Genomic DNA, 26110 nt, shown 5'->3' on the forward strand with positions numbered 1-26110 from the left:
GCTTTTTAAAAAAACCGACTGTGCTTTGGATTGCTGTTTTATATCTTTTCTTAAGCTTTTTTAAATATTTTTATCGTTGTATTTATAATTTCCTTCAAATAAAATACATTTGAAAGGAATCCTTTCTCCTTATGTTTAAAGATGGCTCTAAGTGCTCATCTCCAGACTTGCTTGTATGTGAATTACCACCTTTTCTGTAGCTGTTGTGGGGCGTTTTTCACGTCCTGTGCTTGTCTCCTTGAGCAGTGCTGTAATTGCAGTTGTAGGATGCCTTGAGTACGTGCAGTGTTCTGTGATAAATCTAGGAAAGGTAAATTTTAACTACTTATGGTAACATGACCCGAGAGTTAAAAACTGAAGGAGTTCAGGTTTTCCTTCTTATCAGCTTTACAAGTTCAATTCAGCTGTAATAGAACACGCTTCTTGCGGGTGATACTATTTTTCCAGCAGTTGGAAACCGTGCCTCTGTGGGGTATCCCTTGAGGTATTGTTACAAAAGCTGAACACAGGAAATGTTACTTGAAGTGGGTAGTAGATATGTATAACCAGTCAGGCTTATTGCTTTTATTTAATAGCTCTAGAAGAACAAGATACAATGCAGAAGGAAACTTTGCACCCACAGAAATAGACATTTAAGAGACTGTATTTGACGTCTTACTGTGGCTGGGGGAAAAAGCTGTAGAGCTTTAAGTAACTAATTTAGAATAATTGTTTATTTTCTGTCTCCCTCAAAAATTAGCAATGGCTAAGTGTAAAACATAGGAACCAGGTTCAGTGCATTCATTATTATGTGAGCTGTCAAAATGGTGTCAAGTGATACTAGAAATAAATAAAGTATAGTCACGCTATTTAGGACAGTTGCCACCACTGAGTTGCAGGAGATCTGCAGAGGACAGCTACAGTTCCTTGGAAAATGTACAAGCTTGCTCAGTGTATTTTTATCTGTCTTTTAACAGTTACCATTATTCCTTCATTTTCAAAAGAACTAGCACATACAGTTCAAAAGGAAATTGCATGCTATTATTAGTCTGCAGTAACAAAAAGCATTGATTATATTCACTATTTTCAGTATATTTGATGAAATGCTCCACTTTGTCAGGAAAAAAAATAATTGGTAGTTAATGTTTTAATATATACAGTGCATTCTTGGTACATGTTATACAGTATTATAAAATTACTGATCTATCAAACTACTATTAATAAATGCTAAAATATATGCTCTAACTACTGGCAGTATATGCTTCAACAGTGACCACCTCTGTATAAGCTTGCTGTCTTTATATACTACCCTTTCATTCACTAATTATTTCACTAAAATTTTAACTTGTTCGAAATGAATAGAAATTTCTCCACTAAATCTCAACGCAGAGTAGCTCAAGAATAATAAATCACACTAGGCTTTGCTTGCATGGCTCAAATGCATTTAAGATGAATAAGGACTGGGGGAAAAAAAATGCAATTATTTTGTTAATATTTTCTTTAAAGTATTTTGGAGATGGGAAAACTGCCACAATGACATTGCTAATGGAAACAAATATGAGGATATACTGCATTCATTGTACTGATACAGTGGAATAGACTGAGAAAGTAGGGGACTTTCGCATTTCCATAAAAATATAAAATAGCAGTTGCAGAGGTATTTTTTTAACCAGCAAGGAAAACAAAATAAGCAGTTATCTTACTGAGCTATGCCCCAAAATATTTACATGAAAGATACTTCTTCCACTGAACTTTTCTTGTAGATTTGTCTTTAAGCTACAGTTTCAGTTTTTAACTGACTTTGTCTCTTCAGCTATGCTCTAAAGGTTTTGGAGTATTATTAATTTTTAAAATAAAAACTATATTTTCATTATAGCTGTCAGTAGTTAAGCACAGAAATGTGGTTTTGTAATGTCTTCAGCATGTGAATAATTAAAAAAAAAAAGTGCATTAAATGTAGTGCTGAACCCTTGAAAATAACCATCTGTTCCCACAAGCTGGAGTATAAATAGAACAAGCAAGGGAAGACAAGGATGAAAGTGGGTGTAAATGGTCTGCCGTTTCTGGAGTATATGTTCAACTAGGATGTTTTCCTGAATTCTGCAGAAGTATGGAGTGCAACTCCATAGTTAGATATGCCATAAAATTTCTGTCTAGAGCAAATTCTATTTATTTTACTTTTTTCTCCTTTCCACATTTGTTTGGAAGCAAAATCTGTTTTAGGCATCTTGAGGAATAGAACAGGAAAAAAAAAAAGTCCACCCAAAACACCAGCTTCACTACTACAATCCATAAGGGTGGGATTTTGAGGGTTTGATTGGGTTCTTTGGTTGTTTTCTTTGGTTTTTGGGGGGATATTAATCAAAAATTAGTTGTACTAACAATTTTCCCCTCATTCTCAACTCAGAATTCTGTGTATGGTAGGGTATGAGAGAGCTTTCAGACAATGTGGTTAACTGTTTTTAACACATACAGAAGATCAGAGGAAAATGTAGAGTTGTTATATTCAAGATTAAACCAACTTGCCTATAGAGACTAAGAAAAATGAGTTTTAGAAAACCCGTATCACTGGCATGTAGCTGAAGCAGGTTTGTTCCACATTATAAGCACCATTCACATTTGAGGTCCTTACTTTTGCAACATCGCTATTTTCCTGTTGTACATCAGCATCTGGAGGCTTATTGGCCTGATGGCCTTCTGTATATATGCTGTTGCAGGAACCTAGTTCTTGTTACACATAGCTACTCCGCTCCTTTTTGCTTTTCTGGCAGTCCTCCTGCAGCCTGAAACCTTCTGTGTAATGTCTTAATCCCCTGCTGGGGTCCCTTCTGATCCCATTTAAGTATCTTAAAACCTGGGTGGAAGGTCTGAAGGGAAGTGTTGACAGAGCTTATGCGGAGGGAGAGACAGGCAAGGGCTTGGTACAGAGGCTTACAAAATGAGTGTGAGTGCCCTTAACAGACTTCGGAGTATCTGTAAAGCATTTCTGAGTAGTGATCTAAGAACAGTCTCTGACTTTTTGAAATGTCTAAATATTGGCAGCCCAGATTAAATTCAGCAGTTTCCCCTCTATTAACTGCTGCATAGTTTCTAGTTGATAGAAACTCCTTTGGGGGCTTAAGCATTGATGTTGCTTTATGAGGTCCCACATTGACTGAGCAACAGTTAGCGGAGTAACCTGTCGGTTCTCTGGAATGCATGTGCTCCTATGTCCTGTTTTAATAACTGCCGTTCTGGAGGAACAGAGTCTTCTTCCAGGAACCTGAAATTTCTTACGGATTAAACCAGTTGCAAGTAAATCCAGAGTAAACACTTTCTATAATTAAAATGATAAAATTGCAAGGTTTATTGGAGAAAGTTAATAGAAATTAAGGGAATACAATGTTGTCGTGGTTTGACCCCAGCCAGCAACTAAGCACCACGCAGCCGCTCCCCCCTCCCCCTTCCCAGTGGGATGGGGAGGAGGATTGGGAAAAAAAAGTAAGACTCGTGGGTTGCAATAAGAGCAGTTTAATAACTAAAGTAAAATAAAATATAATACTAACTAATAATAATAATAATTGTATTGAAAAGGAATGTTAAAAAAAAAGACACAAACCCCAAGAAAAGACAAGTGATGCACAAAGCAATTGCTCACCACCTGCTGACTGGTGCCGGAGCAGCGATCCGCCCCTCCCGGCCAACTCCCCCCTGTTTATATACTGGGCATGATGTTCTATGGCATGGAATACCCCTTTGGCTAGTAGGGGTCAGCTGTCCTGGCCATGCTCCCTCCCAGCTTCTTGCACACCTGCTTGCTGGCAGAGCATGGGAAACTGAAAAGTCCTTGGCTTAAGATAAGCGCTACTTAGCAACAACTAAAACCTCAGAGTGTTAGCAACATTATTCTCACACTAAATGCAAAACACAGCACTGTACCTGCTACTAAGAAGAGAGTTAACTCTGTCCCAGCCGAAACCAGGACAAATGTATACACTGTCTACATAGACAAGCTGCATAGATTGCTTTTTGCCTTACATCTGACAAGGCTGGAGTAGTGATAGTCACTGCTAAGATTTTTATTTATTTATTTATTTATTAAACAACCCTGTGTCTCGAGGTTGTATTCATGAAAGGAAATGTAGATTTGGAAACTCTTGCCTCTTTCCTTCAGTATTCCAAGTGCCTCTTTGGTAGTTAGTCAGATTAAAGTCTTTATTCACCTGAGGGTTTCCTTGACTCAGACAGGAATGAGTGTTAACATAGCTTTTGATAGACTGTCAGCTGCCTAATCCTGTTTTGGAAATGCCGATACTGCTTAGTATGACCAGGTATGATTATTACTTGCTTCTAAAATAAACAGAAGCAGCTAGTGATTGCTTTGGTGGTTGGCTGAACTCTAAACAAGATGTTAATCTGCTATGACACAGAAATTCTGCTCTTTCCTGTTGAGCTGTACGACATTCATGTCCCAGAATTAGTTTGTCTCCATTTTTAATTTACTTTATGCAGAAAAAATTGGAACAGATGCATGCAGCATACTGACTCTTGAGAGCTGAACTCAGTAAGACACACATACCCCACCCCCCCCAGCTCTTTTTTCCTCCAGATATCGTCAAAGGTTTCTGAAAGTATTGTGCCCAGCACAACTCAATTCTCCATGAACATTTCTCCTCTTCACTATAACTTGGAGCTCACCTGGATAGTTGAGTCTCTTGGTGCAAGTGCTGTACTTATCAGCACTAGGGACAGATAGCTTTGCTCTGATCTCTTCACTGTCATTTGTCCCTTCCTGACAGTCACCTTCTGCCCTTGCTTTTCTGGATCCTCATGAAGATGACATTTAATTCCTTCTTGAAGAAGGATTAAGTATTCTTTAGCCAGTAAGAGGTCCCTATACACCAATTCTGTGTAGGATAAGGATGGTCAAGATGATAACGTTAAGGACTGATGGGTACAGGGCAGGGGGGAAGCAGGTTTGTACTCTGGCAGCTTCCAAAAAAAACAGAATTCCCCTGGAAATTAAATGTGTTTATGCTGGAAAGGTTTGGGTAAACTACTGACTGACAGACCTGCTTGGCAGAATTGGAATGTATGTCACCAGGCTCTCTTTTTTTTTTTGGTTGGGTTTTTTTTGGGTTAGGTGGTTTTTTTTCCTCTTCATATGCAAACGCTGTCCCCATGATCTCTGTATTTTCTGGTGCTGTCACCAGCTTATCCCATCGAACCAGAATGTTCACCTACCTTGCCATGTACCCTGTGCTTTTTCACTTTGTTTCCCTGCCATCTGTCTCTTCTATAATACTGTGTTACTGGAGTTACTGTTTCTTATTCTGTCTGCAGCACTGAGTCCCTTAGAAGTAGAAAACCCTGCTTTTCTACTAGGGTTTTGTAAATGTATTAAGTGATTTATGTCTCAGTTGTATTGGTTAGGAGAATGCATTAGTAACTTGCTAGAAGGGATCTATGTACAACAGTAAGTACTCATGCAAGTGCTAGTGTAGATTGGGACTTGTCAGGCTTTTTCTTTCTTAAATCTTCAGCTTGTTTATTAAAAATTGTAAAAGGTCTGCCTAACAGGATTACTAAAAACTGGTTTTTTTTTTTTCTTTCCCCTCCCAACCCAAGAATTTGTCCCTTTGTACAGCAGCTCTAATGTACATCCTGAGTAGAGATCGTTTGAACATGGATTTAGACAGAGCTAGTCTAGATCTGATGATACGGCTTTTGGAATTGGAACAAGATGCTTCTTCTGCCAAGCTGCTGAATGAAAAAGACATGAATAAAATTAAGGAAAAAATTCGGAGACTGTGTGAAACTGTTCACAACAAACATCTTGATCTTGAAAACATCACGGTGGGTATCATGCTTTTATTTGAAAGCCTTGGCAGTAGTGGAATGCTTAATAAAATGGAACTTGTAAGCATCATCCTTAATCTCATATCTCCCAGCTAAGGAGTCATGACATCTTGTCTAACTCCTATGTGTATATGACTGCACTGCAAGTATTTTCTTCTTTAAATTTGAAATTTCCTTTCTAAAAGGCTGTTAATAGGATAAAGTTATGATGTTCTTCAGCTGTCTGATTCACCATTCACTCCTGCTAAGGGTAGATAGTTAAAGGTAGCAATTAAAAACAAGTAACACTTTAAATAACCATGTGTTTAAAGACCATGTTTAGATTATTTGACTCTGTTTCTTTGCCTAAATTTGATATATACGTTCACAAACAGTAGGGTTTTTTACATGGGAACAAGAGTATTGTGTGTTAAATTGAAAATGTGGTGCAGGTTATCCCGTTAAAAAAAAAAAAAAAAAAAAAAAATCTGTCTTACAGAAACTGATTTCTCTCTGCCCAAAGTGTGGTGGCAGATCTGTTGATTACCATAAATGTGGATGAATTTTTTTCCTTCCTTTCTCAAACATACTTGTTTTTTATGAGTGTATATTCAGCTGCAACAGTGTGAACTGTTTTGTTTTTTTTTTTTTTAATAAATTTGGCCATGGTATGATGCTAGCATCAAGCTAGCTTGAAAAATAAAGGGTACGTTGCAAGTCTTTTTAAAAGAGCGTATTTAAAGAATTGATGACAGATTGCCTAGATGAGTGGTCATAGATGGCAAAAATTAGTAATATGTTTTTGCTTTCACCATATTTCAGTGTAACAGATGTTAGTATGATCTTAATTTTTTAACATCTTGTGATACATTCTTTTAATGTTTTAAAGGTTCTTACTAGGTTTTTGCCATTTTTCATGTAATACTTATACCCAACAGGAGAAGCTTCTGATTTATTGTTTATGAAGTGAGCTTTTTAGAGCTTTATCTCTGCAAGTAATGTTTCAACTCCTGCCAGTAATCTGCAGTTAAAATTGAATTCCATCTTAGGTTGGATTAAAAGATGATATGCCTTGTTGAGCTGGCATTTTCTTTTGTAGTTTTTGTGACTCTCTTGTCGGTTTAGGAACAGTTTGGTTTAGTGTTTTTCCCGAAATTCTAGCTATGGAACAGATAGCTGAAATGGTATGAAAAGTCAGTATTATGTGGCAGTAGAAAGAGCTGAATTTTGGGGGAGGAAGATAATATTGATGATAATTCTTAACCTTGGTAATCAGTTTGTGGTGACAAAGGAGAATTGTTTCAGAGTTTCAGTTTTAGGCTTGTTTCCTACAAACCTATGAAACGTTCAGGTAGGGGGCTCGTATTAATTTTCTGGCCTTTGAAATCTGCAAAGGAAGACTGAATTTGAGGTTATTTTCTCTGCTTTCAGCTTACTTTCTGAATTCACATGATACAATCTGAAGATACCAATACAGAATGAAACTTGTTCTCTAGGTGGTGATCAGCTAGGAATTGGTATAATCAATGTCTTATTTCAGAGCTGTTTTGGCACCGCAGGCAGCTCACGTAGCTCGCAGTCTGTCAGTGCCAGGATATCTTTTGCACTATAAAATGTAAGACAGCTCCCTTCATTAAGCATGGAACAGCTGGTACAGGTTCCTCATTGCTAAAGCATCCAGCGGCACAGACCACTGTCTCCTGTTTGAGCTTTTCTCATATTCATAATCTGAGCTAGCTTGATGTTCTTTTATGAACTGTAATTCTGTTCTTGTGTTTTCTTAGGCATGGGTTTTAAAGGGAGAGGATGTATTAAAAGGGACTCTGTCTTCCAAGGAAGCTGTCCATGAGTAAAGAGTGATGTTATCACAGGCCATCAGTTTCAGCTGTTGTTGTTTGTTTTTTTTTTTCCTGAGGCATCTCTGTTTCTTAAAATTATGTTGAGCTGTTGTTGTAAATGTGTTGAATACTGTAGTACCTCACAGATGGAAACTGGTTCCCTCCCAGCTGCACCATCTAGAAGCAGAGACTATATAGTGTCTAAAGAATTTATGCAAGCCAAGTGAGATGATTAGGTTCTCTTCCAATTTATGATATTAGCAATGGTAAGTTGAGACAATAATAAACTTCATATGTAGAAGATAAAGTTGCTTTCACATAGATCTCTGTCATGAGATACAAGTAGTAATCTCTGTTTTGTACCAGATGACAGGCAGAAAATGCTAACAAAAATGCAAATCTTCTGGGGGTAAAGAAAAGATCTGTGCTTTTTCAGACTCAGACATATCCACTGAGAAACAGAAGGATTGCAGCAGATGTTTTGATAACTCCAGTTTGTGCCTAACCGGTTACACCTTTGTTTTTTTGAATCTTACACAGATCAAACGAAGATGATCAATACCGCCTGTCTCTTTCCACAGACAATGTTGTTTGTGTGGCTGTCTAGAGGTTAGATCGGACTAATTTTTGAGTACTCAAACAAGTATTCAAAGGGTTCCATTTTCTAGACTGCTATGAACATTAAAAATGGAAACCCAGAAATGGAAAAGGAGTTCTCTGTGGGTTGAATTTGTTCCAGTTTTTTTTGCTGGCTTAGAAGACGACAAAACCTGAAGAACTTAGTCATCATGTTAGCAAATGGCACTTGCCTGTCAGTCAGCATAGCCCTCTGTAGCTGATGCTTGCAGCTAGCTCCTCTCTGTTGCATCATAACGAAAACCTTCAGAAGTGACTTCTCTTTTCAGTTGGTGAAAGGGGTCATTCTGTTTTTCACTCTCAGCGTAAGGCTGAAAGCTTAAGGGAACCATGTTTTGAACCGTTGGTGTTAAAATTTCATAGTAATTGACATAAAAATTTGATAGAATGGATTACTTTCCTCAAAAGCCAAAAGGTTACAAGGTTTGATTCATTTTATTGGGGGGAAAAAAAAAAATTGAAAACTGTGGTGTTATGCCCAGTAGTATAAATATCAAATTATATTCTCCTGGAGTTTTTTGAAGTCTTATTGCCCTTCGGCAGAAAACTAAGCATCGTATTTTAAACATTGTGTGGCCTTTGAGCTTTCATGGTGAAGGTATTTAGGCAGTTAACTGAATCTTTTGGAGCTGTTAAGATCTCTAAGGAGAGTTTCTAATCAGCTTCTATCAGTCTGGTTTAGGTTATACATGATTTCAGATATCCATGTTACAATATTTTCAAACTCAGTCTATAAAAGTGAAAGGAATCATCTGAAGAGTACGGGAAAGCTTCAGAGAGCTAGGGGTCTGTCAAACTGCTGTCTTCAAGTTCTCTCCCCTCCTCCCTCACAACGCTTTCTCATTTGGTTGGCTTCAGAAGGGAAGTTCTCCATCCATTGCTGAAAATATCCTCATCTCCTTTAGCACTATGTTTTTAACTTACAATTTTTAAAAGTGTGAGGTTTTGGATCTTGTATCTCCCAGTGATGAGATGAGAACAGTCTGTAACCAAGTGTGTTTAGTTTCCCTCCCGGGAAGACTCGATGAGGGGCTGTTGGCAATTAAAGGTAGTTAGCTGTTTCCCGGGTGGTGAAACAGTTGCAGGAGTAATTGCAGCTTTGTCTTTGTTTCCTCTGTGGTGGGGGACTGAGATGCTGCTGACTGGAGGAGGAAGGACCTATTGTAGATTTGCTGCTGCTTGTGTTCTTTTGTCCCACAACACTTTCATGACCCAAGGACACTCCATTTACGTTGGAGAAATGCTGTTACTAACTGTATGCTCGTCAGTGACAGTGTGCTGCAGAGCTTGCTCCTAAAAAATGGAAATAACTGACTTTGGGTGGTAACTCTTCTTTATCAAGACTAATCTTCGACTTTCTTTTCCTCCTTGGAAATCAGTATTTTGAAAACAAGGAAAGCAACTGAAGATGGGGGGGGGGCTCATACAATTTATAACTTGGTTTTCCAAGACAATGAGGTGCTTACTCAAGCCTGATGAGTACTGTTATTCCCAGGAGGTGCTGAGGTTTGAACTGGTATCCTGGAACATGCTGCACAGCTCAGAATAAGCACAGCCCTCCTTGAAGCATTACAAATCAAATGTGTCAAGGAGGGAAGATAACTTGAGAGTGGTTGAATTCAGTTGGCTTTAATGAGATCTTATGGCTTTTTCTCTGACCTTTCATTGTTTTATTTATGTACCTTATATGACATTATTAAGCTTATAGTAGTCTAGATTTGCCTGTGCATTTTCCAGGTGTTACAGAAGTCTGTACTGGTCACTTTTGCGTAGGTGTAAATTTATATGTATGTATATGTTTTATTATCAACATTTGCCTTTTATTAGAGGCCTTTGGAAAAACAAGTTATAGACTTGACTTTATAAATGGTGTTAGTTTTGGTTAAAAACGTTGCAGGGTATTAACTAAGTTAATCACCTAAAATCTTATCAACTTCCATTTGCAGGGAGTAAACTTATCTTTGCTGTTGCTGAATTTTGATATGTATTCCTCTTCTTTTAAAAAAAATGAATCAGTAAATATAGTAAGATTTTCTACAGTGTTTTAGTTTAATTGCTATCTTCTGTGATGTTAAAATTAAAAACACAAAATACCTGCATTAGAATTGAATGTATTCTACAAGCAGCAGAGCCAATGTATCTGGGAGACAGAGAAGCAGTGTTCACTGTGGCTGTTCTTGGTTTTTTTCCCCTGCCTGGCTGATTTGTCCATTTCCTTCCTCCACTTGTTTCGTTTGATAACAAGAGAAACAGATGAAAGGAGGCTGCTTAGGTTTTCTAAGCTATTAATAAAATCAAGAGAAAGTTGAAAATGCAAAATACCTTTTTATCAGTACCCAGTCATTTTTTTAAGATATGCATATTTTTCAATCTGTTCTTGCTCCCTCTGGTGGTTCTTCTACTCAGAACCTATAACTTTGTTTTTATGGTTTTTATATGACGAGTATTTGTATGATTTGATATGTTTGCTACAGCTGCCTATGATGATTTCACTAATTCTGGAACCTAACTCTTTCAGACCGGGCATTTGGCAATGGAGACATTACTGTCTCTCACCTCAAAACGAGCTGGGGACTGGTTTAAAGAAGAACTGCGACTTCTAGGTGGTCTTGATCATATTGTAGATAAAGGTATATTGGAGATGCTGCTTTGACAGTGTGACAATTAGTGAATCTTACTAAGATGTTTGCTTTTTCTAATGTTCATTTTCTGGGGTTAGAAATAGAAACTATATGTTTTTCTCAGCAATGTTAAAAATAAAGTACACAGTTTGATACCAGGTCACTGGGAAATATTAGTGACTATAATCTGTTGCATGTGGGATTGAAAGTAGTTTTAAGGTTAAACAGAATGTGTATAATGTTGCATATAATGTGTGAGATTAAAAATGGCTTAAGCTTAGACAGAATACAGATTACTGTGTTACATATCTCTGTACAGCACACAAATACAGCACACTTATTCTAGAGTAAAATCTCCTTTACAGTCTTCTAGAATTATTTTCAGGCCTGATATTTTTTTCACTAAATATCCCAGAGGAAGTCAGCACTTCAAGAAGAAATGGTGCGGTTTTTGTTTCCTTATTTTTTTAAATATACGTCTTGGTTACGTTTTTTGGATCAGCATCTCACAGATAGGAAAAGGGACATTTCTAAAATGAATTCTTGAGCTGAATAAAGCTTGGTCTTAAGTAAGCAGAGGGATGGACAAAGGAAGGATTGAAGAGATGGAAAGCATTCAGCTTGCACACGGTTTCAGACTTGTAAAGTGTGGGGAGAGTGTGCGTGCTGTATCTTTTTTCTCTTCTACAAAACAGTGCGTTACAGTTAAGGAACATAGTCACGTGCTGTACAATCTCTTCATTGTCACTAGAAAATAAAATACACAGGTAATTTGTGGCAACAATCACAAACTTGTAAAGCAAAAATTGTAAGAGGGGTTTTTTTTATTTACTTGGAGAAATGAAAAATTTTGGAATGCTGATCATATCTTCGTGATTGTTTCCTAGTATTAGAGTTTTTTAAAGTGTAAAACAAGGTTGATAGCAACTCTCTGAGTAGCTAGTGAGTTTGTATACTTGGCTTTTGAAGACCTCTCACTGATAGTGGAAAACAACTTCTTTTTGTTTAGTTAAAGAATGTGTGGATCACCTAAGCAGTGATGAAAATGAAGAGAAATTGGTTGCTTCGTTATGGGGTGCAGAAAGGTGTTTACGGGTCTTAGAAAGCGTGAGTATGAGCAGATGCATTGCATTTCTGAAAACTGCTTTTTCTCAACCTGACCCCTTCAATTTTACATTCTTTGAATATATAGTTACATAATACTATGAAGTTGATTATTTTTTATAGAAGATACTAACTTTCTGATGTTTATCAGTGTTCCTGGAATGTTTGTTTGAAAATTTCTTTTACCATTCTGTGTGTATGTACAGTGTTGCAAGTTTATTTTTGGTAAGAATAACTGAATGTAACATGATGCTTTTTCTTAAGTTCCTACAAAAAGCTGCTGTTTATGGATGTTGTTTTTGAGGCATGAGTTTGACACTCTAGTGTGTGTCTCATAATAACGAATCATTATAGAAGCAGCATTTTCCTAGAAGCAATAAATCGATGTGTATTTTAAGAATTGCTACTTTCAAACATCAGCTGGCTAAGTGCTGAAAGAGAAAACTGCCCTGAAAGTCAAACTAGTCCTGTAATCAGTTGAGCGTGTATATTGAGATGGTAAATATTTGTTGATGAGAACTTTGAACAGAATTAAAATACATGGCACTTTTGTAGAGCTTAATTGACAGGAATTGTGAGCATATGCTTCTCTACAATGCCTTGTTTTTACTGAGTTTCATATTTGTTACTAGTGTTACTCTTTTTTTGTGTTGTGATACGGTAAGCAAGCAGAAGAGTGTTGTGATGTTTTAGCGATACATCTCCGCGCATCAGAAAGCGACATTTGGGTTCAGAGTACAGGTCAATGAATCTTAATGAACACCTTAAACCCAAGTTAGAGGGCAAATAGCTACAGCGGTGGCTTGTTTTCTTCACTAAAATAGAAGGAGAGACAGGAGATAGTATAAAAGCTAAAAACGGAGAAAGATGAACAATTGCTGAAGTACTAATTCAAGGGTGCCTGCTTAAAAATTAATGGCACCTAGCTCTTTACCTGCCTTCTGAACAGTGAGAGAAAAATTTTCAGATCCGATTTCTGCTTTTATATTTGATAGATGGAATTGCCAAGCAACAGTAGAAGAGCCTTGTTTAGTGGTAGAGTATTCAAATTTGAACTTAAGTGTGGTTTGTGTTGTAGTAAGATCCTTAGGAACTTGCGCGAGATGACAAAAATCAACACACCAAATCATGCAAATTTTAAGAGAAGAACTTTTACTGTTTCTGAAAATTGATCTGAATTTCAGTGAAGGGAATCAAGGAAAAACTTGATTTTTATGGTTGGATGCGTAATAAGCTCTCAGAAGTGGAGTTGATGTCAAGTCCTAAAACTAACATTACATATATGCTTGTATTTTGTGCTACATTTTTATATATATTTACGTACACATATATACATACACACTTGGGACACTGGGTTCTGCTGTGGCAGAATGTTCTGCCACACTGTTTCTGTAGTTACTGTGTCAGGGAAGATGGTTTTATCTTCAGTGCCACAATTTTGTGTGATTAATTACAAGGTGAAAACTCCAAGGAAATATTGGACAATGATAAGTGAAAGTTTGCACTGGATAATAACCAAGAAACGTGATACAGAATAAAGTGGAGTGGTAGTGGAAGGGAATGCTTCTCTTTCAAGGAAAAAAAAGTCCCATTTTTAATATTACTTTCTCCTCCTCTTTTTAGGTAACTGTGCATAATCCAGAAAATCAGAGCTATCTGATAGCATACAAAGACTCGCAACTCATAGTCTCCTCAGCTAAGTAAGTTGTAACAAAAAGACGTTTTTACAGAGCACTGCACATGATAGGGGGAAAAAAAAAAATTGTTATACCAGAAGATTCTAGGGGGCAAACCCCCACAATTTCTACTGTTGCTTTTCATTAAGTAATGCTAAAGTTAATTTAGGTGCTGCTGTTGGTTCTGTAGAAGCTGCAAACTGAATTCAGCTCCTTCTGTACCAAGTTAATATGAACACAGAAGAGGGCAGTTGGGAAGCTACACTTATTTATTGTGTTTTCATTATGCTTAAGTGTTTACTGAAATGAAGCATAACAGAATTGACAGTGTGACTAAGAATTAAAGTAGTGAAATTCTGTTCTTAGCTGTTCTCCCTGGCAAAGATGCTTGTACAAACACCTCTAACCCATTTATCAATCTGGGTGAGGTCTCAGTTGACTGGCAGAGATTGTATCCCTCTTGTACTGCTCTTCATAAGAGAACAAATTAAGCTGAAAACTTGACCCTGCAGACCTCATTGGAAACATAATTTCATGGTTGTAGGTTAGGTATTTTGAGTATTTCTTTAAATTAACAAAAACAAAAACCAAACCACAGTTTACTATTCTATTTAAGCCAATATATGTATCTTTGACATTTTTAGATTTGTTTGTAATTGAAATCAGTGTTGTTGGTTTAACATCAAACTAATGTCATGCAGTAGAATCATGCCTGTGGTCCAGTAGTGTTAACGAGGTTCAGATTTTACTGCTGGGAAGTCACGTGTCACTTATTTGTTTCTCACAGAATGGAAATAGCTCTGAGGACAGAACAAGAGAACATTTAGATAACGCTGTCAGAATAATGTTGTGCCTTCATGGTCAGAGGATATGAGAGGCTGGGTTTGTGGGGAAAGGAGATATCTTTTGTAAGACCATGTGATGAAGTTGGAAAGAAAAATTAACTTTTGCTCTTAAAATCTCAGGCTGATAAAGCTCGAAGCCACAAAGCTTTCCTGGTTTTTGTTTTCACAATTTCAGCTGAGCTCACAAAAGATTTTATAGGTGATAAGTTTATTATCTCTCCCTACAGACTGAGCATCTGGGCATCAGAAAAATTCTGCATAAGCTCTGTATTTGAGTTTTTTTCCTGGTGAAGCAAGTATAAAGGTGGAATGTCCTGTATGTTGTGGAGGTAATTTTGTTCTGCATCTTCTCCCTGCAGAGCACTGCAGCATTGTGAGGAGTTAATCCAGCGATATAATCGTGCTGAAGACAGTATCTGTTTACCAGACAATAAGCCTCTGCCTCACCAGAATGTAACTAACCATGTGGGTAAAGCAGTGGAGGACTGTATGAGGGCCATCATTGGCGTCTTGCTCAACCTGACAAATGATAACGGTAAAACAAACAAAATTCTGCATATTCTGTGTTAAAGCATCAAGTAAAACACTAATGTAAACCCTTTTCTTATACTGATTATGGGTTTTCCATGTACGGTGTAATAAAGCAGTTATGTATGGTAGATGCTTGCTTTACAGTAATCAGTAATTTATCTTTGCAAGTTGGATGAGTAGTTGCAAGTATTAAGTGTTAAGATGCGTGCTTTGGCTAAGAGTGTCCCATTTGTCTTTAGGGCCAAAAGGTTTTTAGCAATCTGCTTATGAAAATGAGTATTTTCGAAATTGAGCCTCTAAACTCCTTTTGTTTGCAGAATGGGGTAGTACAAAAACGGGTGAACAAGATGGTCTGATAGGCACAGCTATGAATTGTGTGCTTCAGGTTCCAAAGTTCCTACCTCAAGAACAGAGATTTGATATTCGGGTGCTGGTAAGCTATTGTATTTGTTACATTAACATAAAATGATTTGCCTCCTTCTTGTGCATTTAACTACTCTGGTTCCAAATGAAGGAGCAGCCTCTGCAGTTTTCATTGACCATATATATACTTAGTGAGGTACTTAAAGAAGCCTTCTGTAAGGATCTGGTGGTTTTGAGCTCTAACCGTTTTCCCTGTGTTTGGTGGGAAAAAGTGCACTGCTAGATGAACAAAGAGATTTAGCTAAAAAAGTCTGTGAATTATCTAATTTTCAAATGTCTTTTCAACTTTAGAAATACGGTGGATGTTATTGTTTGAGATAAAGACTTTGTCAAATTTACCTCAGCTTATGTAAAATGGGTCTGTGTGGCCTAAATAGCAACAGTGAAATTGCATATGTGAAGGGTCTTTTAAGAATATAAGCTGAAGGTTGGACACCTGAATCCCTAATCTATAAATGAAATCTCATCTTTAAAAATGTTTTCATGTTCAGAATTGGAAAAATGGAGATTCCTGCGTACAAGTTCTAGTATACAGGGATCTCAGTTTTGCCTCATATTTTTTTAAACCCTGATCTGTCTGTCTATCAAACTGTTTCATAAAGATGTGTGAGTAAGTTTTGTATCCTCAGAAAGATAAGGCCTAAGGAAGACTTTTATCTAGATAGATGTTTTTTGCTAAATTATCCTTTTGTAATGTGTGTAATCCTCTTTGACTCTCCAATTCTTGCAGGGGTTGGGTCTGTTGATCAATCTAGTAGAATACAGTGCTCGGAATAGGCACTGTCTTGTCAATATGGAAACATCATGTTCTTTTGACTCATTCTGTACTGGAGAAGGAGATGATAGCCTAAAGATAACTGGACAGATTGATGCTGTTCAGGCTTTAGTGCAGGTAAGAAATGTGTTTTTCCTGTAGTAGTTACCATTTCTCATTATCAAGACATGTCAAGGGGGAAGGGAGAATTCAGCAATGAAGATTTGTCAGAATTTTTTTCTGTTTAGTATTTTGAGTAATACAGCATAGTGGGGGAAGCGGGGTGCTGCTCACCATTTTGACTTTTTTAGTACTGTCCATTACAGAAACGGCTTTCCTGGTAAAAGACAATGGTATCGTTATTACAGACATCCAAAGGCTGCTCTCATGCTCCATAAAGCTTTCTTGTTCTTATACAGTTTATTTCTAGTTTTCTTGTTCCTAAATGGTTTAATTGTAGTTTTGTTTTAAACCAGCTGTAAAAATTGTAAGCTGCTCTTGTCTTACATACTTTGCTTCCATAGATTATTTTTTTCCAAGTACTGTCTTTCTGGGAGCTTGCAACTTTAAATTAAGAAGAAATTAAGTATCATGCTTTATAAGAGCAATAAAATATGGATGTAATGATTATGGATGTGAAACAGCATTCTTAAATGTTGTATTGACTAACTTGTTAAAAAAAAAAAGAAATCCACCAATAATTTTGGTGAATGAGTTCCACCATGCAAACTAAAATAAAAGAATTGAAAGGAAATTACAGCCTTTTTATTTCAATTGAGATAATTTTATGGACGCTTTTAGCAGTTCTTCTGTTTAACTATGTGAAATAACTCTCCAGCAGCAGACAAAAAATCAACAATAAAAATAATAATATTAAATATCTTAGTGTATACAGCTTGGCAAAGGAATATTTAAAACTGGCGGTTGTATGGTTTGGGAAATAATTCACAAGATGTAAGTGCACAATATGAGATTGCTGGTTCAGTCACATCCTTGATAAGTCGTTTTAAATTACTCTTTCAAATTTTTACTTTTTACATATCAAGGAAAAAGCTAAGAGAGCAAAGAGGGGATAGCTAGCATGAAAAGAAAATGACAATTGGTAGAGAACAAAAATGGACAGGAAAATACGGCAACTTTTAGTCTTCAAGCTGTGTCTCAAAGAAAACGATTAAACATTTACAATGCCCAAGAGGAGCCTGCCAACTGGTTCAACACTGGGGAGAGGGAGGCCTTTTCTGTAGAGCACAACGTTAGTGTTGGGATAAATTATATTTTCCGTTGAAGAAGAAAAGGCTATTGTTAAGAAAAGTATTGAAGACTAACTGTATTAAGGGGTGAATTGTGAAGGGGAAATAAACTTTCAAGTATTAATTCAGTGTGTTTAGGGTTTAATTTGTAATAGAAATTCTCTTGAAATTTTCCTGTTAGCTATTTCTTGAGCGTGAGCGAGCAGCACAGCTGGCTGAGAGCCAGACAGATGAATTGATTAAAGAAGCTCCTACTGCTCAGCATGATAAGAGTGGGGAATGGCAAGAGACAAGTGGGGAGATACAGTGGGTCTCCACAGAAAAGCCAGATAGTACTGAAGAGAAAGATAAGAAGGAAGAAGATGATGAAGAACTTGATCTTAATAAAGGTACGTTGTCTGGTTGTGATGAGCTCAGAAAAGGCAAAGAACTCTGTGATTGCATAAATTCCCACCTTGTCCTCTGCTTCCTATCTACATGCAGTCTCTTGGGCTGAGATTTCCTGAGCCTATCTCCCAGGTGAAACTGTTACAGATCACAAGTAGGAGCAGTTCAGAGCTGAAGCATGAGAAGTGGAAGAAGTTATGCTACTTCTTATTTTCTTAACAGTACCTGCTATCAGTTCCTTCAAAAAAACCGAACAAAAAACCCCAACCCAAACCTTTTTAGGGACATTCTGTGTAAGAAATATGCTGGAAGGGATGGCTTTTAGGCCTTTATTTTGTTCTTCTGAAAGAGTCCTTGAAAGTTACCTGCCTTAATTTTGTTTTCCAGAGTATCATGACCTATTCTTGTTACATGCTACTTTTAGGTTTGTTTGGTTTTTTTCCTCCCTGTTTGCATGTATGCTTCTTCTGTCCCCATCTTCTTTGTGTCTGAGGAGTTCTCACTCCATCAGTGGTATCTCAGGTACCTGGGTAATGCCTTGATGTGCGGCATCTGTGGTAGTTTGTTCCAGGAATTTGAGTCTCTCTAAGCTATGTAGTTTGTCTCTGGAAAATGTTATCAGGTCTGAAACGTTAGTCCTTCTTGTTTAATCTTCTAATAGTAGGTGCAATGTATTACTTCTAATAGTGTTTTAATCTTCTAATAGTAGGTGCGGTATATTGCTTTCTCCAACCTTGCTTTATATCCTTTCTCCTTTTTGTAGCTCCATCAACTGGAGTCTGCAGCTATTTGTGGTTTGCCCAAAAATTGCTGAGTCATTAGCAAAAAGTGCTGTATCTGTTATCATTAATACAATAAACCTCTTTTGGTGGAAGTCTTACTGGCTTATAGTATCACATGAAACACTTATATTTGTATTTTGGTGTGTTAAGCATACAGTTTGCACATCAAAATGGCAATTAATAAAATACAAGGTAATGAGTTGAAAGCAAGTGAACACCGTTTTTCTGTTCAAGAATGTGCTGCTGAGTTAGTAAGTACGGAGTTTGTCTGATTCTTGCCTCTGAAGTCTCAGTCCAAAAGCTCATTTTGTTCGAGAAAAAAGAATTCTGAAAAGTGATAATGAAAGATTGTATTTGAAACAGTAAGAGATACACCAGCTGCTTAGAGAATACAATACACTCAGTTGTCTCTCTTTACAGCTCTTCAGCATGCTGGGAAGCACATGGAAGACTGCATTGTGGCCTCATACACAGCATTGCTTCTAGGCTGTCTCTGCCAAGAGAGTCCAGTAAGGGAATAAGTCAATAACTTACTCTTAAGTCCAATACAATTTTTAGTGAAGTAATCATTTGCAGTATTGAAGTGGGTTTATTAAATTAGGGTTCGATGTGAGCTAGTACATCGATGAAGCTACGCTGATGTATATAGTATTGTGAAAAGTTGCCAGAAGTATTCCATCCAAAACAAATTTTGTGAACATCAGTGTGTTTATCAAAACCAGTTTGAATTAATATTTAACCTCTTCCGCCTCTCCCCTTTGCTGTTAGTCTTAGCCAACAAATGAACTTACTTCAGGAAGGCAAACGAAAATTGGCTCGCCTGTTCTATAATTATAAAAGCTTGCTTTATTTTTCAGTAGTTTCAATAAGCAAGTTAACATCAGACTTGTTTGTTCTTTTTTATCAGTCTGCTTTATTTTTTCCTCCATTGAAATTACGTGAAATTGTTTATGTCTGTATTAGTTGAAGATGATTGCCTCAGATTGGAAATACATAATAGAAGGCTGAAGTTAAAACTTAAAAATATAGAACTCTAACGGCTGGGAACTTCATAAATTCTCCTGTCAAATATATGCCCAAACGAAAATGAGGTTCAGAGCTGCCTTCAGGCTTGTCTAAATTTACCATGATGGCAGAAATGGTCTTTAACATGCTGTTCTGTACCTTTTGACTGATTAGCTTCCATACAATTTTAGTGTTTGGAGCGATACTGACAGTAAGTTCAATGATTCTCTACGCTTAACAATTATAAAGGGAGACTCTCTCCCTGTCAGGAGAGTAATCTGGTGGGGATTTTAGTTAGGTTCTGGGGAGGTCTGATGGTGGTAATGATCTTTAATGAAAAAACAAAACAAACAAAACAACAACAAAATTTTAGCAATTGTTTCCTAGAAACATAAACACCATAAACATGAGTATTGCTTGAGAGGCTTAAATCAGAGCGATGACAGCAAAAGCCATCTTAATAATGCTATGAATATACTTGTCCTATTGCATCTCACATGCAGAGTAATATAGTTCCGTGTCAGAAAAGTATTTCACAAATTAAAATAGATCGTTTTATTTCTTAGATCAATGTGACTACTGTGAGGGAGTACTTACCTGAAGGGGACTTCTCGATAATGACTGAAATGCTCAAAAAATTTCTCAGTTTTATGAATCTTACTGTAAGTAATACATATTTTAAATTGATGGATGTAGATATTTTTGTAATTGTGTTTTCTGTTAATAGCCCATACATTTTTAGCAGCTTTTTAACTTTTTTCAGTTTGTGTCTTTAGAAGAGCAGAGGATGACTTTCTGTTTTTAAATACTGAAAACCTTTTGTCTGTTGTCATTTTGGTAGTAAATGGAATGAAGCTACTTCCATTCCATTTGATTGTGACTGGTCAGGAAAATATTTTTGAATCCTCTGCCTGAACCTAATTGCTTTTGCTGATACATAATTCTAATACTAAAATTCTGAACTGAGCATAACTCTCAAGTATTTTAAAGAGGTATTACAAATGCTTGTTTGTTACTTCTGTTTTCTGTTACATTTTCCAGTGTGCTGTTGGAACAACAGGCCAGAAATCTATCTCTAGGGTGATTGAATACTTGGAACACTGCTAGATACTTAACTTCCGCTGCAGGCACTCTAATGCTGGAGCTACCCTTAGACAAAAGAAGAAGTCATGAAAGAAGTCCTTGAAGGATATACCAAGAGCATTCATCTGTGTCATTCGTGTTCGGATTTTTAAGGCTACCTGGTCTCTTAACCATGCATTCAGCATTTTCTAAAAGACAGTTACTACATCAATCTGCAACTATCAAAAATGAGGGGAAAAAGGTTCTGAGGAAAGTAAATAAAGAAACCATGCTGTTTATGATGCAGTGCAGTATTTAAATATTTTTTGGCAGGGTTTACCCTCCCTATCTTTTTTTCTTGCTTTGTTCGTGACAAGTTTCAAGGGGAAAAACTTGCTGCTGATAGTGCAACTGCTGTTTACTGTTGAGCCACTGTTTCATGCCAGCCAGGTGCAAAGGCAGCTTAGCTACTGAGGTATCAAACAAATGTTCTAATAAAGAAGTTCTGGACAGCAGCACCGCTCCTATTTGAGTTTAATTTGCTCTTGCTTTTTTATTACTAGATTATTCCAAAATCATAAAATATAAATTTTTAAATACTTTTGTGATTTTAACTACTGTCTATATTTAAAATTTGTTGGAATCCAAAGAGGCGAGGATTGGATAGTTTATTTTTTATACTGTTTTGATTGAAATTAGGTTGTTGAACTATCTCTCAGTTCTAAAACTATCACGGCCCATGTACTGTAAACTGATAGACCATAACACTTTGTAGTTCGGAGAAGCATGCAAACCCGTAAACACACAAAGCCATTTGAGGGTATGTTATCCACAAAAGAAATAGTAACTGTAAAAAGTTGTGCCCTGTTTAAAAAAAGAAAGGAAAAAAAAAATAAGATACTCAATCCCAGGGTAGTTTACACTTCTAATAAGCAAAAACTTTGAAATGCTGTTTTAATTTGTTTCAAGGAAGCACTCAAGATGTATTTTATAATGCTCAATACAAAGAATTTGGATGTTTTAGGGGGAAGAATTTTAAAGAAGCTAAAACACCAATGGGGATTAATGTTTCCAGCTGACATAATCTTTCTATTTCATTCTTCTGTAGTATGACAAAGTTTAAATGCATACAACACAAAGCCTTAAATTGCTGATATAGCTAAGATTTTGTTCAGTCTGAGGTCTAGTTCACAGCAAAGCATTGTGTTTGAAGACTTAAGTGGAACAAAGAATCCCAGAAAATACATGACTTTTTAAAAATATTTTTTTCTTGCACTCATTATTCAGACCAACAGAATTGGTAATTATTTTTATTAAGGTGGTCTTGAATATTTGCAGACTGTTCTGAGATCTGCTTCATCGACATTTTTAAATACCTGTATAGGTAGTTACATCATGTTATTCCATTGAATTTGTAAAACTTGAAGCCATAAAAATATTAGTTCTATGTATAATGAGGGGGAAATAACAGGAAATCTAACCTGCTTTTAGATCTTGTGTTATCTCCATGTATAAAGTTAAGAACTCGTGCTTTTGTATCAGTGCCAGCTGTAAATTTTTTACATACAGTGGCTGCCTTCTATGTCTTCCTATTTTTGATAATGCAGATTGTTGGGAATTCTGTAAGGAAGTAACTGATTAGTGGCAAAAATCCTATGTTGGTCATACTTTTTTGCGTTTTCTCTCATCACCTTCTAAAACTTAGTGTATCAGTGTAACTTAGAAAAGTTTTTGAGGTTGTATTCCCCTTTGTTTAAAAAAAAAAAAAATCAGTATTGAGAGAGAGAGAGAAGCGGTATGTAAATGATTAAGTCAGGAGGAAATTATTGAATATTTTGCCCATCTAGTTTTCTGATTTTAGAGATTTTCACTTATAATGGGATTTCAAATTGATTGTGTAGTTTTCTGTGGAGAGATGGCAAGAGAAAATAAAATACAGATGTGATGATGGGGGAAAGCAGGGACAACTACCTTTCTTTGTTACACTGGTAATTGTTTGGGAATTGATTTACCTCAGTGTTTAACAGTTTTTTTTAAATGTAACTAATTGTCAAGCACTGACATGCAGATTTTTTTTTTTTGAGGGTGGGGGGGAGAAATCACCCTGTGAACTGCAGTGCATTTTTGTGTGTTAGACCCTCAAATAACTCTGCATTAAAGGGTACTTGAGGCCAACTTGCAAATTAAAGTTTTAAAGTAACTTTTTTTCCATTGTAAATATTTGTGTAAATACTCTCAATTGGAAATTAGAACAGTAGAGTACTTTTCTGAATCCAATCCTATTTTTATTTTATACAGTATTTCTCAGCTGTGATCTTTGGAGCAAAAGCCAACGGCAGGAAAAATAGTTTGTACCAGTTTCATGAAGTATGTCTTTGGGTTTTTGTAAATAATTTTAACTCAAATAAAATTGCTACTTTCAATACATATCTTGTCTTTTAACATGCAATAAGACACTCCTCTGAGTGATTGCAGAAAGAAGGCAGTCTCAGGTAAATTGTTAAAAGGAAAAAAAAAAAAAAGGGAGGAGGAGAAAAATAATAGAGGAGCATCCTGAAGGTAGTGCTCTGTTTTTCACTGGTGTGTTGGGACAACAAAATTCAGTGCCTGGACCTGAGGCTGTGGTCAGTCAAACCAACTAAGCCTTGAAATTTTCTGATGTAGTCGATCTCGTGATGCATTGTGGAGTTCTCCACACAAGTTGCTATTGATCTTTTGGCCGAAGGGGCATGCAACAACTCTGAAGAGCTGTAGAGTAACAAAAATATGCTAAAGCATAGGGGAAATGAGGCAGTTCTTGCTATGGTGATACTTTCACATCATAGGGGATGTTAATGGCTGCTTTCTTCGGTGAAAAATGAGAAAATTACTGTAAGCATTGCTCTGTTTCTCTATTAATATGAATGATGCTTTAATTTCAGGATGGATTTTTTCCCATGGATTTTTTCTTAATTGATACAACTCGGTACAGGTACAATATGCAATAATTCATGAGCTGTAAAGCGAGTTGAATGTGATGTGTCATCTCATTGCCACTTTAACAAGCATCAGCATAATGTAACTTTATTTCTGTGCTGTAAAGGGATGTTACTGGAGTTTGAAATATGGAGCAGCATGTTATTAGTATGTGGGACTGTAGGAGGCAAATACAGCTTTGTGTAAGCAAATGTTTTCAAAACAAAAAAAAACATCCGGTAAAAGTATTTCCTCTTGGTTATTTTGTCAGTAGATGTGTAATGGAAGCATTATGTGTGGATGCTTTGAGATGACATCAGCATCTTCAGATTAATGGGACAGTTGTGAAGCTTCTATAGAAGATTTGGGAGTTGTAGCCTTTCACATAGATTATTTCACTTTCAGACTGTTTTGAAATGCATGATTTGCATAGTAACAAAGTGATCTGGCATGATGTGTACAGCACTGATTTATCAGAAGCTTAATGTAAAAGCAGGTAGTAGCGCTGGAGATGATTTCTCAAGCTGGCCTAATGGAGTTGTTCTTGTGCTGTCAGCAGATTGGGTCTCTCCGAGCAGAAGATTGGACAGTGATCACAAAGGTATAAAAGCTTCGTTCTTCCCCCTGAGCCAAGCATCTGTGCCAAGTGTGCAGCTGGAATAGTGCGGTTCTGCTAGGGAACTGAATAATCACTGCATGGCCACTTCTGGGTGGATGAGAAGATAGTGGGAATTCTCATACCAATTTTAGGGTGTTACATTTTTTAACTTTTTCTGTAACAGAGTATTCTAACAGAAGGTCTTGCTTTTAACCATGTTTTCAGGCTCAAGTACCTGACGGAATTGATAAAGATGTTTTTGGTGTCAGATGCACTAGCGAGTATTCGGTCTTCCCTCATTTTTCCTTTCTGGACATCAATAATTCCTCCTCTGAGTAAGCACAAGTCAAAGCATACTTGGGTTGCTGGGGCTATTACCAGGCAAGCCCACGTGGCTTTTTCAGTAAAGTTCTTTTTTCATTAATGTGGTACTCTTCGTGTTTAAAGGTCAAGGAAAACAAAAATGTGTATTTGGGTTCAAAGATGAAGAGGACTTGAGTAGCTGCCATTCTTCTGCATCAAGCCCTTCCTTATAGGATGGCTCGTGAATTGGGTTTTTGAAGATAATGAGGTTGGAATTTGCCCTGAATCCTTCTAGCCAAGTGTTTTCAAAACCAGGCCAATGTAATTCTTGGTGCTGCTGCTTCTCCTCCTCTGTGTAATATGTTAATTTCTCTTTGGGTAAAGAACACCACTGGATTCTTTCAGCTGTGTGGAACAGAAGCCATTCATACATATTCTTTTTTACCTGCCCTAAAAGGTCCCCTGTCTAAGGGACTGTAATTTATTAGGAAATTTGCAGCATCAGTAGGTGCAGATAGTCTTACTGTAAATAAAAGTGAAACCATCATAAATAAAACCATCATAAATAATGCAACTGCTTGAAGTCCTTATCCAAGGGTAGATTGATTTACTAATGCCACAAGGATCTTTATTCCAACTGTGAAAATTGAACTTAATTTGCAGCTATAGGTTAAGCCTCGGGTTGCCACGCTTAGTACGATCTGTCTGTTTGTGACAACAGGCACTCTGGTGATACAGAGAATGTTGCGAGGAGCCCTGGAAAAAGCAGTCCTCACTGGGAGGAAAGTGAACTACGCTGGAGACTACCTTAAATTTGACAGACAGACGTGTTCGTATCTTTCACCTCCTGTCTTCCAAACTGTATCTCTAAGTCTTCTAACCCCCAAGTTTTGCTACTACATGTTGAACTTCCATTTCATCAGCTTAGAGGAGTAAAGGTCAAAGAATTTCTTGAGATGTGTGGAAAACTAGATTACTAAATTATAAAAAGGGTTGTTCAACAGTAGTACCTATTTCCTTTTATGCCCACGGCATAGACTCAAAATTCTAGTCTGTCTTAGGAGGTCCAAAGTTATTTAGAGGAAGGTTCGTTGTTGGATAAATACTAATTTTAAAAAAGGTAAACTTTTGCAGAGTAAAATTAGGTGGTACGGAAAAGAGGACTCTCTTTGGAGTAAAGGAAAGAATAACAGGAATTTTATTTAGATTCACTGTTTAGTGTGGGAATTCTTTAAGTTTCCTGTATTATGACAGAAGATTTAGTTGTGTCTCTGCATTTAGTTTTTTAAAACTAGGGAGGAAGAGTGTTAACCTAGAGTGTGGAATGGATTAAATGATTTCCATTCCACCTGCAAAGCTGACCCTATGACTGTGCCCTAGAACAACAGTTCAGTGTTGGTCAGGTGAGTGAGTAATAACAGTTCGTGTGTGTGTGTTGCTCTTTTCCCTGAACTTTCTAGCTCTGTCACTTTACCCTCTTAAAGAGAATTAAATGTATTCTCACCGCTGAAAATAAGGAATAAAGACACTGAAAAGAGGATGTT

General features: G+C 36.8%; 1 protein-coding gene across 1 annotated transcript in view; it reads left to right on the forward strand.

Annotated features, from left to right (window-relative positions):
* Positions 1-23137, forward strand: part of WAPL (WAPL cohesin release factor) — a 75775-nt gene extending 52638 nt beyond the window's left edge. The window contains exons 9-19 of the mRNA XM_050899458.1: positions 5587-5814; positions 10789-10900; positions 11901-11998; positions 13619-13695; positions 14876-15051; positions 15365-15480; positions 16201-16362; positions 17656-17863; positions 19064-19152; positions 20215-20310; positions 20690-23137. Of these exons, the coding sequence (XP_050755415.1) occupies positions 5587-5814; positions 10789-10900; positions 11901-11998; positions 13619-13695; positions 14876-15051; positions 15365-15480; positions 16201-16362; positions 17656-17863; positions 19064-19152; positions 20215-20310; positions 20690-20755 (1428 nt within the window). The 3' untranslated portion in view covers positions 20756-23137. The remainder of the gene's footprint in view (positions 1-5586; positions 5815-10788; positions 10901-11900; positions 11999-13618; positions 13696-14875; positions 15052-15364; positions 15481-16200; positions 16363-17655; positions 17864-19063; positions 19153-20214; positions 20311-20689) is intronic.
* Positions 23138-26110: the final 2973 nt, after the last annotated feature.

The sequence above is a fragment of the Gymnogyps californianus genome, chromosome 6 (genome assembly GCF_018139145.2).
Source record: "Gymnogyps californianus isolate 813 chromosome 6, ASM1813914v2, whole genome shotgun sequence".
NCBI classification, from domain to species: Eukaryota; Metazoa; Chordata; class Aves; order Accipitriformes; family Cathartidae; genus Gymnogyps; species Gymnogyps californianus.